General features: G+C 44.5%; 1 protein-coding gene across 8 annotated transcripts in view; it reads left to right on the top strand.

The window, feature by feature from the left end:
* The first annotated feature begins 1,537 nt into the window (after positions 1–1,537).
* TBC1D8B (TBC1 domain family member 8B) overlaps positions 1,538–12,400 on the top strand; it is a 54,199-nt gene continuing 43,336 nt past the window's right edge. For 5 of the 8 annotated variants that reach the window (XM_050964725.1, XM_050964724.1, XM_050964723.1 and 2 more), the window contains exons 1-2: positions 1,538–1,741; positions 9,862–9,972. In XM_050964725.1, coding sequence (XP_050820682.1) covers positions 1,615–1,741; positions 9,862–9,972 — 238 coding nt within the window. In that variant the 5' untranslated portion in view covers positions 1,538–1,614. Of the gene's footprint in view, positions 1,742–2,083; positions 2,107–2,876; positions 2,920–9,861; positions 9,973–12,400 lie in introns of those variants that run through there. The other 3 variants (XM_050964727.1, XM_050964728.1, XM_050964726.1) reach the window with 3 other exon arrangements.

The raw sequence follows: 12,400 nt of genomic DNA, 5'->3' as shown, positions 1-12,400 counted from the left end.
TGTTTGCCAGAAGCTGGGAATGAGCAACAAGGGATAGATCACTTGATGATTACCTGTTTTATTCATTTCCTCTGGGGCACCTGGCACTGGCCACTGTTGGAAGACAGGATACTGGGCTAGCTGGACCCTTGGTATGACCCAGTAGGGCCATTCTTATGTTGTGTGTGTGTTGGAGGTAACAGGGGCAGGCTCTGTGTGTGTGTGTGTGTGTGTGTGTGTGTGTGTGTTGTGGTGCTGGCAGGGACAGGCTGCGTGGGTGTGTGTTGGTGGGGCCGGCAGGGAACATAACATAAGAACGGCCATACTGGGTCAGACCAAAGGTCTATCTAGCCCAGTATCCTGTCTACCGACAAGTGCCCAACGCTAGGCAGGACCGGCGCTAGGGGTTTGAGCGCCCTAGGCGGACGGCAATTTCGCCGCCCTGCGCGCTGGTCCCGCGGCTCCGCTGGAGCTGCCACAGTAGTGCCTGCGGAGGGTCTGGTGCTCCACGGCTCCGGTGGAGCTGCCGCAGTCGTGCCTGTGGGAGGTCCACCGGAGCCGTGTGAGCTGCCGACCGTCCGCAGGCACGACTGCAGCAGCTCCACCGGAGCCGCGGGACCAGCAGACCCTCGGCAGGCACCACTGCGGCAGCTCCACTGGAGCCGCCTGCCGCCCCCTCCGGCAAAACAGCACCCACCATTTATTCTGGCACCCTAGGCGATTGCCTAGGCTGCCTAAATGGTAGTGCCAGCCCTGATGCCAGGTGCCCCAGAGGGAGTGAACCTAACAGGTAATGATCAAGCGATCTCTCTCCTGCCATCCATCTCCATCCTCTGACAAACAGAGGCTAGGAACACCATTCCTTACCTATCCTGGCTAATAGCCATTAATGGACTTAACCTGCATGAATTTATCCAGTTCTCTTTTAAACGCTGTTATAGTCCCAGCCTTCACAATCTCCTCAGGCAAGGAGTTCCACAAGTTGATTGTGCGCTGTGCGAAGAACTTCCTTTTATTTGTTTTAAACCTGCTGCCTATTAGTTTCATTTGGTGATGCCTAGTTCTTGTATTATGGGAATAAGTAAATAACTTTTCCTTATCTACTTTCTCCACATCACTTATGATTTAATATACATTTATCATATCTCCCCTTAGCCTCCTCATTTCCAAGCTGAAAAGTCCTAGCCTCTTTAATCTCTCCTCATAAGGGACCCATTCCAAACCCCTAATCATTTTAGTTGCCCTTCTCTGAACCTTTTCTAGTGCCTAGGGACAGGCTGTGGGTGTGTGCGTTGCGCGAAGCCCGCACCTCTCCCAGGCCCTGGTACTAAATGGCCGAGCTCGGTGCCGGCCCGTTTGCTGGAAGCCCCGCCCCCCTGCCACACCCCCGCGCCCAGGAGGGAACTGAACCGCCCAGTGGTTGGGCTGCGCGGGCCCCGCCCCCTCACCGCTTTCAGCTGCCGCCTCCCTCACGGCGGCGCGCCGGCCGCTGGGGCTGGTAGTGCAGGGCGGAGCCCGGACCGCGGCCGCCGGCGAACTACATCTCCCGGCGGGCCCGGCGGCGCCCCGCTCGGTGGAGCTTGGCAGGCCGGCTGTGTACGTGGGAGCGGAGCGGGGCATGAGGCGGGCGCCGAGATGTGGCTGAAGCCCGAGGAGGTGCTGCTGAAGAGCGCCCTCAAGCTGTGGGTGCTGGAGCGCGCCAACCGCTACTTCGTGCTGCAGCGCAGGCGAGGCTACGGCGAGGACGGCGGGGGGCTGGCAGGTGAGCGGCCCGCCCCCGGGGGTGCAGCGCTGGCCCGGCCCGGCCCGGCCCGGCCGTCTCGGGGCGGGGCGGGGCAGCCCTGGCGAGGGCGGGGCTGGGAGCCCCTGTCCCGGGGAGCTCGTGGCAAGCAGGGGGCTGAGGGTTTGGTCCGCCCCGCGGGCGGGCTGCCTGGGGGGCTGCCCGGGACCCAGCGGGGCAGAGCCGGGCACGCCCAGGGAGGGGGCTGCCCAGCCTGCCCCGGGCATAGCTCTTGGGGTGCCCCGCTGGGGTGTGATGTCTGGGACCCTGCTCCTAGGGGGGCTGCTGCGCCTTCCCCTGCCTGCCCAGGCATCTGCAGAGGAGATGGTGGCTGGCAGCGACGACGGGTAACTGTTGACAGTGGGGGCGGGGCACAGGTTAAAGCAGCAGTTTTCAAACTTTCAGAGCTGAGCCCCCGTCTTTGCGTTACAATTTTTGGTTGCCCCCCCCCCCAATACAAAAAGAGGTGAGATAGTGCTCCTGAGTCCTGCCCGGCCGGGCGGAAGCCCAAGCCAGCTGGCATCGCTGCTTCCTCCCCACCCCCCAAGGAGGCTGTGCCTCCCAGTTTGAAAACCTCTGATTTAAAAATTTTGGTGCAGTGGGTTTTAGGACAAGGCATATAAACTCCGGCAGACATTGGGGAGCACATGATCCCGCCTGTCTCCCCACAAACACACACATGTCACTTCTGGACTGGCTGAGGGGGGTAACAGGTCTTTTTTTCTCAACTTAAGAAGCTTCACTTTTTATAAAAAGTTTAGGCTGTAAAATCTGATCTCTACTCATTATTATCTATTTGTCAAACCGGGGCTCCTGGGTGCTACTGTCATGGAGCAGGAGCCTGTTGTGCTAGGTGCTGTACAAACAGAATTTCCTCCTTACTAAATTGTGGCTCCTCTTTGCTTTTCCTTCCCAGGAGAAATGCCCTGGATGTCTAGGAAGGTTTAGTTCTTGGATGCACTGGATGAGTCACTCCTTTCTGGGTTATCCAAGGCAGTCTCCAGCTGTGGCATTGTGAATGACAAGAGAGATTTTTAGAAGTGTGCATATGAGGGTTTAATCATCTCATTGAAACCTAGTGCAGAATCTTCCATCCTGGTGGGGAGAGGTGCACTATCCGGCCTGTGAGACAATGAATCCTGACTCCAGAATGAATGTTGGTGGGTCTGGATATGCCATCCTTGTGTTGGAGATGTGGATAGTGCTGGGCACACAGGTCATTTGCAGGGAAGAAAGGATGTATGAAAGGAATCATTAGTAATCCAATAACCTCCCTAAAGGCCGCAACAGATTTCTAAGAAATACAGAGAAAACCAGGTTTGGGTTTAGGAATCAAGGGTGATTCTGGTCATAAACACCACTGTAAAAGTGTCAGGTTGTTTAATTATGAACTCACCTCTTCCGGTGAAGGACTGTTTTGATCAGCAGCTGCTGCTTTTGTTGGGCAGTTAAGTGCTTTTCCAGGGAAGGTAAATCATGTATGTGCATTGGCCTCTCTCTTATCCTAGTTTTAAATCTGGCATCTTTGGAGACCAGAGTAAGCCCTACCCATTGTCACTCACTTGGCTTGAAGGTTATCTTTCTGTACGCTGCAGCTTATTTAAAAATTGTGATTGCAACTAAATGTAGAGCTGACTCCAGAATTTAAAGTTCACTCTTTTAAAGATGAATGTTCTCCACTAAATAATGTATATTTATTTATAGTTGTCCAAGTGTATGTTCTGAGCTCTTGTCTTTTCTGAAGGTGACGTCTCTGTGACTAGTTCTATGTCCTTGATGATATTAATCAGTAGGGAAGGACATGTGTTCAAATATATTCCTACTGTGCTCCCCCTAATCCTTGTGGCATTACACAGTTGATGCTTGTCTCTTTCACCATTAGTATTATGGCAACTCTTGTTTAGAAAAATGTCATTGTGGAATGGCCAGAGGATAAAATTGCAGAGTATTCTTGAAATAAAATTTTATATAATGAGGGTTAGGAAGAGATGGTCTATGAAATACATGTTTGCAGTTATATATGCTTTCATGGCTATACAATATATACTTTCAAGGTGTTAATTAACATAATTGGCTGTTTGTCTAGTTTTTAGATCTTTATATTGCTATGTGCCATACACTTAAAAGCTATACTTTATCAAACACAGTGAACATCTCCCTGGGTCAGAGTACAGTCTTGCTCCACTTAGTGGCCTCCCCTAGACCACACCTTTTAAGCAGGATCCCAGTCCCTACAATCAGATTTGTGTATGTGAGCCCTGTGGGTCTGATTACAGGATCAGGGCACAAGGTTATAACCAGCTGGTGACATGGTTTGCTCTAAATCATGGTTTGTTTCTACACGCAGCACGTTTAATACTTGCTTAGTAACTGTGGTAGGTGAGACGCCAAAGGCCTGTGCGGGTATTTGATTGTCTTTATGTAATCAGTCCAGTGCGCACTCTTTTCCTTTCCCTTTTTCCTTACCTTTCTTAGGTCAGACCCCTTCCTCCCCCTAACTATGCAGCATGCTTTGAAACTTGTTTGGCTCTTTCCCCTTCCTCATAGTTCCATGCATGGTAGGACATCAATATGCATTGCCTTATGTGCTGCAGGTGCCAGTCTGTGTCCGCGTTCTCTGGCTGTTTTGTCTCCTGCGGAGGTGTTATGGGATCGCAGCTCAGATTTTTCCAAAATGCACTGTTACAGATACGTTTAGTCAGAGTGGCAGATGTGAATGCAAAAACACAGTTGTGATGGCAGCAAAGCTGCAAGGTATATGCAGCAGTGTTTGTTGTAACTGGAATCAGATGAAAATGTCCTGACCTGGTTACAAAGACATGGCGATACTTGTAATGCAGCCCGGACCTTATTTAGAAGAGTAATATCCCTGCATTAGTCACATGAGAGAACTCACTGTAACAAAAATACCAGTCTTTCAATGAAGAGGTAGAATGATTTATTTGCTGTTGTTTTTCTGGCTGTCTCAGTGAATGCTCAGCCTTTCAGCTTGATGTTCTTAGACAAGATGGAATAATCGGAAAAAAAGATTTTGTGGATAATATGCGTTGCTGGAACCAAATCATCCCTGCTCACTACACTAAGCCATGAGTCTCATATGAGTCTAAGAAAGGGGGTTCCTTGGAGGTGAGGAAAGGAATTACCATTTTCCTTCAGGGTTGAACTTCTTAATGGCTATTACTGCAGTCCTGAGTCCATAGTAGTCCTTACTGCTGTAGCCAGTTCTGTAGGAGCCATGGCTTGTTAATCCATATTGTGACCCTGCTGTCTCTTTTTCCTGGACAGTCCACAACCCCAGAAATATGGAAGGAGCAGCTGCAGATCTGGACTTATTTGCATGAGCTGGAGAAGTCTTGTCCTCCTGTCTATCTGTGAACATGGATTTTACCCTTAGTAATTTCACCAAAAGAAAATTGTGTTTTAAAATGTAATCATCTAGTGGGAATGAAAGGCAGTGTTTTTCAGTGACAATGTGCGTATCTTTAATAGAATTTCTCTTAGACTTATTCAAAAGTACTTGGATATGGCTGATTAATCTTACAGGGAGGTTTTTTTAGCATGATCGGCAGGGCACAGGAGATGAGTGATTTGGTGTGTAATAGTGGGATGGCTGCTTTTCAACACTGGATAGATGGCTGCTGCTGCAGTATTAAATGTATGGTAGAAAGGATTTTACCAGCTTCTGTTTTACTAGACTGAACCTTTCAAATGGCTGGCTTGCAGCAGGTTTCCAACTGTGGTAGAAAATAGGATGAAAACTTACTATGTTAATAAGGGTCTTGTGTGATCTGTGCAGCACTTAGCCTTAGCCTTCCAGCACTGTTGAGTGGCTCCCAGCTGTTGAGAATTATGGGAGGTGTTGTGGAACAGAGGGGGCCAAAGCAAGAGGAGAAGAGTGATGGGGCTGGATGTGAGGTTGGTGAGGCATGCTGGAGCAAGTCCTCAGAGGGATTACTAAAAGATGCTATTGCAAAAACGACATGATCTAGAATCTTTCACTCTGTTTTATTCATTAGTGATCACTGAGAGCTAGTCCCTTACAGCAGTATTTTAGAAGTTAGTCATTAAGAATAATTGAACTACTAAGAACATTGCAAGCTGCCCTCAGCATTTATAAAATCTTAGCAGCAGAGAGATCTGCCTGGAAGACTGCACAACTCCTAAGTTCCACTGAGCCTGCAAGTGCTGCCACAACCGAAACCTTTTCTAGTCCTGGGAAGCTAAGCATCTCTACATTCTCCTGGGACCTAGTTGTTTTCCTTGATCCTGCAGGAGTTCTTAAACTCTTTAGGAGTCCTGGAGACACTCTATTCCTGTGGCACTCTGTAGGACTAGAGAGTGTCCTTGGTGTTCCAGAGTTTGTTAGCAGAACAGGAGGAGAGAGATGCAGGACTTGTAATATCTGTGGTGCTTAAATGCTCTTCAGGGTTGAAGCTGTAGTCAAAACCTTCTTTCTAATAGAGCTGCTGGTAAAGCTGCTCATACTCACTGGTCCTGGAGCAAATACTAGTCTTTCTGCCTATTTGTTTTAGGGAGAACTTCTTACTACTCTCAGTCCCAGCTTCTTACCACAAATACTTGTATATAAGCCTACTCGGTCAGTGTGTTTTTTAAAACTGATGTTTATACTTAACTTGGAGTAGGGGAGACGGACTGATTCACCAGTTGGTTTATTTGTGAAAATTAAGGTATTTATAAGTCCAGATATACCAGGATTTTGGCTTTTTGTATTGCCCATAGCATGTATTCAGACTTACACACGTTTTAATTTATGTAGCCAAGGGGAGCATTTCAGTACAATTTGTAGTTAATATGTGAACAAGAAATCTCCAGAAAACAGTAAGTGGATATTATTTTACTTTCAAATAAATCAAAGGAACTGAAAGGATTTGCTTAAGCTCCCCGCTTAAAATCACCTCTGAGCTGAGATGAAGTTCAGTGGCAATGCATTTTTTCCAAAAATTATGAGCATGTGAAAATAATAGGTTATAACGTAAGTCCTGAGTATATACTTGAATTGCTCAATGTATGTAAAAAGTCATGATGTAACTTTAAATATATTGGGCACTGCAGTATATAAATAATACATTTTCTAAGCTGTTTTTAGAAATACAACTCACGGTTTCATGACCTGTTTCAGCAGAAGCTGACATGATACCAATACTCCTATAAGGAGCACTGAACTAAGTCTGATGTAAAGCAGGACTTAGTAAATTCAGTTGCTGTTTGAAGGTTGAAGAAAACAGGGTTTTACAAAGTTGTAAAGTGCTATTTTAAATTTAAGAGTAGTTTTAAATAACTCAATCAGAATTTATCTTTCTATCTGTTACTTCACAGCAGCTTTAAAAGTCCCCTGATTTCTCATACATTCACACGGCATCCGGAATTCTTGAGTGAGAGCAAAATTGTAGAGACAAGCTGGAGATAGAGTTCTTCTTCAGCTCTGTGTTGCTTGGAAAAGCTTGTCTTTTTCACCCACAGAGGTTGGTCCAACAAAAGATATTATCTGACCCCTCCCCCCACTTGTCTCTCTAATATCCTGGGACCAAAACAGCTATAACAACACTGCATACAGTATTTATTTTAGGCTATTGGGAAAGCTTGTTTCCTTTTGTTGGTTCTTCAGCAGCTAGTGCTGGCAGGCAGAGAATTTCTTACGGAAGTGTTTTTGGAAAAAAATATATTTGAAGCCACTCTGCTTTTCGAGTCATGTATTCTGTTTTTGAAGTAATACTCTCCTCTCATACTTTGCCTGGGATATTTGCATGAAACAGAATCTTTGTTTTTTGAGGTTCACCTGCTTTTATTTCCTCATCTGAAGTTACACCATGATGCTACACCATGATGTCAGAGGAGTGTATGGTGCTGGGAAAATTGTCATCTGAAACTGTGGATTACAGTTTCAAGTAGAGAATAAATAGAGGGGAGAGAGGAACTCTGCAGCACAGATGCTCCTAAATTGGCTGCAGCTGAGAAGCACACATTGCAATTCAGCTGGGAGGGGTTGACAAAGTTGGCTTTAAGTCACCTTTGCCCCTCAGCTGAATACTCGGCTTGCCAGATGCTAAACCTGTCCCTGAAATAAACTTGAGCATCCTTCTGGATGCTGAATTTGCATTGTGCAAAAGCTGTTCCATTTGCCTGTGAAGTGTCTTTTGCTCTTTCTTATTATTTACTTGAGTTATGATTGTGCCCAGAAGCCCTAGTTGGTCTTGTATTTTTTTATACATTATATTTCAAATGCTTTAACTCTTAGGTCTACGTCTGGGCACCTAAATAGGGCCCTGATCCTGTAGACACTTACGCATATTCTTAACTATAAACACCTATTGGGCACAGGTATCAGAGGGGTAGCCGTGTTAGTCAGGATCTGTAAAAAGCAACAGTGAGTCCTGTGGCCCCTTCAAGATTAGCAGATATATTGGCGCATAAGCTTTCGTGGGTGAATGCCCACTTTGTCAGATGCATTGGGCACAGTGGCTCAGCACTTTTGAAACAGGCTGCTTATTCAGGTGCCTAAATATAGATTTAGAAATCTATTCTTGGCCTTTATTTTTGCTTGGCAACAAAACTTCCTGTCCAATCTAGGATATACCTAACCCGTCCCCCACAAATATCTGCTGGCTTCTTGTGAGCTGCAGGTTTGCCCTAGAGCTGTCCAGTCCTTTAAGACCAGACTATCATGAGAAACTGCTGCATTTCTCTTCATACCTCCACGCTTCCAAAGAATCTTCTTGATTTGGTGGTGGTTTCAGACTGGGTGTCTTTTGGGCATTGACTTGAGTCACTGTAGGTTTTCTTTGTTTTTTGTTTTGAACAGCCGACACCTGGTTGCCCCTGTAATGTTGCTGCCTCTGGCAGGACACAACTGAGAGTATAAATTCAGGACAAATTGCTTAGAGCAGGGCAGTCACAGTCCAAACCAGCCAAACAGAGAGGACTTAGGTTTTACCCTACTGGCTATCCAAAAGTCATACAAGCAATTCCCTCCATACTCCAGTTCCCTTGTATCCCCACTAGCATTGCTCCTTATGGGGATGAATGGTTATGAAAATACTTCACTAATGCTACTTAGAATCAAACACATTGAGATACAAGTACATAGCCAATATTCATAATTTCAACTACAGATACCATAATCATCACCAGCAGATCATAATCTTTTCATAGACACCTCACTCGACAACCTTTGTATAAGATTTGTGCAACTATAGGACCTTGGTTGCAACAATGATCTATATGGTTGCAGTTTATGTCAATAACGTCACAGCCCTTCAGCCAGTTTATGCCTGCATCTGTAATTCCCCCATATGATGATCTTCATAATGTGTTTTCTGTATCTGCTCATTTTGGGGACTGATAACATGACTGAAATCAACCCAACATTAGTTTCTTGAACCTTAAAACCTAGTGAAATGTTGACAGCTTTTGTAGTGGATATTGAGAATGTTTTGGCATTTTGAGCAGTGCTGTTTTGTAGCAGAATATCATAAAATCACCCTTTTAAGGTAAGTGCTTGCATCAGTCTTTGCAAGTGGTGACTTTGCAAATATATCCTTGTGCCATATATCATAGCCAAAAACAATGATACTGGGAGAATGGCGAGAGAGATTAACAATCAAAACCGCTGCTAAGTCAAGGCCAAGTGTAAAACGAGCTCAGTGTTATCAATAATTCAGTAAGCAAAAGCTCGTCAAACAAATATAAACATCTGTTTAGCATTTTAGTTCTTAATGTAGAGAGTATAAAGGCTGGTTTACGACAGCAGAAGATGTGAGTTTGCTCACTTACATTTTACAAAATTATTACAGTTTGCAAGATAAGATTTGTTTATTTGACATAAATTAGTTACCGATCCTTAATTCCTCTTGTTTTGTATTTTTCTTTGGGAGGTTTTATCTTGATAGGAAGTGCAGCAGAATAATTTTGAAAAAATAATAGCCATCAAAAGAAAAACGTTTGGTGTGGAAGAGTGTGTTACTTAGCCATGTAATATCCCATGCTGAGTAAGGAATGCAGGATTAGAATCTGAATGTCTGATGCAAAATCCTAATTTGACTCTGTTTAGTAAACTGTCTAAAACTGTATCTTAAATACAACAGGCCTTCTCATGGGGACACTCGATGCAGTCTTGGACTCTACATCAAAAGTGGCTCCATTTCGGATCCTGCATCAGACACCGGATTCTCAAGTCTACTGGTCCATTGCGTGTGGTAAGTGTGATTCTTTATTTAGAGGCTAAATGTTTTTTAAAAGTGGCAAATCTTTTCCCTAATGCCAATATACCTAAGAATGACACGTAAACATCTGGTGGGATAATTCTCTCTCCTCCCTCAAACCCCATCAGATTTTAACAGTAAAACTGCTCACCTACCTTGAGAAAATGGAAAACCTGCCAGCAGTTGCTTATTTAGGGCCCTGTACTGCAAAATGCTGAGTAGTTGAATGGAAGTTGGAGAAAATCTGCACCATGCAGGATTGGGCATTTAAAAGTCCAGCATGAAGTGTTCGATTTTTACTTCTATGGCCTATTTTTTCTTTCCTTTTTATTAATTTAAGAATGTTTGTGGATCACAGAGAATGGAGATATATACCTGCCATGCAGACAGATGATTGCAAATACTGAGTCTTATTTTGTTCCAGATATTTTGCATTTAATAAATTATGGCTTATACTCTTGAAGTTATTTTTATTAAATAATGAGTACAGGCTTGTACAAACAGCATTTCACTTCAACACTGAGAACTACTTATCTCTGAGATGTCAAAATAAAAAGCATGCAGTGGGGGAGGTCTAGGTTGGATATTAGGAAACACTATTTCACTAGGAGGGTGGTGAAGCACTGGAATGGGTTACCTAGGGAGGTGGTGAAATCTCCATCCTTGGAGGTTTTTAAGGCCCAGCTTGACAAAGCCCTGACTAGGATGATTTAGTTGTTGTTGGTCCTCCTCTGAGCAGGGGATTGGACTAGATGACTTCCTGAGGTCTCTTCCAACCCTAATCTTCTGTGAGTCTATGGTTATATATAAAAGGTTATAGGCACAAAGGCAATTTTTTTTCAGTGTAACCTTTGACAAACTCACTAATTATCATGAAAGAGCAAAATTTTGTTGGCATTATAAAAAATATATTAATGCTATTTTTCCCTTCAGTACTTAGCTATTTTATTTATCTTAAAGATAGCTGAAATTCATAAATCATCTAAAAAGACTTCAGCAGTCCCTTTCTGCTGATAACATCCCCATCCAGAATACATTTTGCCCAATAGCTTTATATTTGTGAAGAGGATATAAAGCTAAAGTATTGAGAAATAATATGGAACGGTCCCCTCCTTCCTGATGATTTTTGTAGCAGGAGTTTAGCCAGCAGCAGATTTCTGCTAGTGGGTTATAGTAAAATTAATGTTCACCTCAGTTTCAGCACTCATTCAGTTTATCCCTAAACCAGTTAGATCCAAGTATATTGACACAGTTAGTTGCACAGACAGTGCTGGGCAAATAGACACACCTATAGAAGTACTGGCATTCTAAAGAGTTTATAGTGTTAGGGCCTGATCCAACATGCACTGAAGTCAATAAACAGATTCCCATTGGCTTCTGTAGGTGTATAGATGTTATAGCTGATGTTTCTATTTCAGTGCAAACATACTTGGCACAGCCTCTCTCAGGAGTATTTAGAGACAATGGAAGCTGAGTTGTCGGTGCCACAATCTTCATCTCTTCTAGGGTGGGGCTGGCATTGGAACTATGCTTGAGCAGTACAGCAGTCACTTTCCAATTTTCCTGTTCCAGTAGGTTTTAGATTAACATAGGAGAGCTCTTCCATAACTAAATATCAGTAATGTTCAATAGGCAGCTACTCTGACAAACTATGCAGGTATAGTACAGGTAAAAATGGCCAGTATGTTCAAAGGCACACTATCTCATCCTCCCTCCTTCAGACTCATCTCTTTCATGATGCCTACAAAACCCTGCCTGCTATTATATCTAGGAGGGTGACAAGCTGTCACTGTCGTACCAACTCTTCCATTCCTGCCATTCTCCCTCACTTGTCTCTACTCTGAATTTAAAAAAGGGGGTGGTGGGAGAGGGAGAAAACCATCAACAAAATAAAACACAACTGTACCAATCATTACCATGTTCTTTTGTTAGATCCCTGGCCCCAGCCTGGGTTTGTTTGTGTCTGTTAGTTGTAAGCCCTTGGGGAAAAGGTCTGTGGGGAGATTTTCAGAGGTACAGTGGGAATTCTGTACAAAACTGATATTTGAAAATCTACCCTGACTCTTTACATGTATTTGCCAAGCCCAGTGCGACCCCAGTCCCTTCCTGTATAGCTCCAATAGTGTGATAAGGAAACAAGTTATGACCCAGTATTTGGTTGTCCTGCTGTGCAGCATTTGTTTTGTGTCTTCGCATAGATTCCCTGCTTTCAGGTGCATCTCAGTTTTTCTAGTGTTGTGAAACTGCTTTGGTATTCTCCCGAGAGCAGAAGTACACAGCTTTTTCTATTCTAAGCTGTGCATGGTCCATGCAGCTCAACGGAGTTCAGGAGGAGGGTGATAAATTTGCCCACAGGAAGTCCGAGCTCAGCATGGGTGGGAATAGACAGAAAACACAAATTGTATTTTTTCTAACCTATCTT

Source organism: Gopherus flavomarginatus, chromosome 8, assembly GCF_025201925.1.
Source record: "Gopherus flavomarginatus isolate rGopFla2 chromosome 8, rGopFla2.mat.asm, whole genome shotgun sequence".
Taxonomy (NCBI): domain Eukaryota; kingdom Metazoa; phylum Chordata; order Testudines; family Testudinidae; genus Gopherus; species Gopherus flavomarginatus.
The sequence above is the reverse complement of the archived record's forward strand: the minus strand, read 5'-3'. Positions and strand labels throughout refer to the sequence as shown.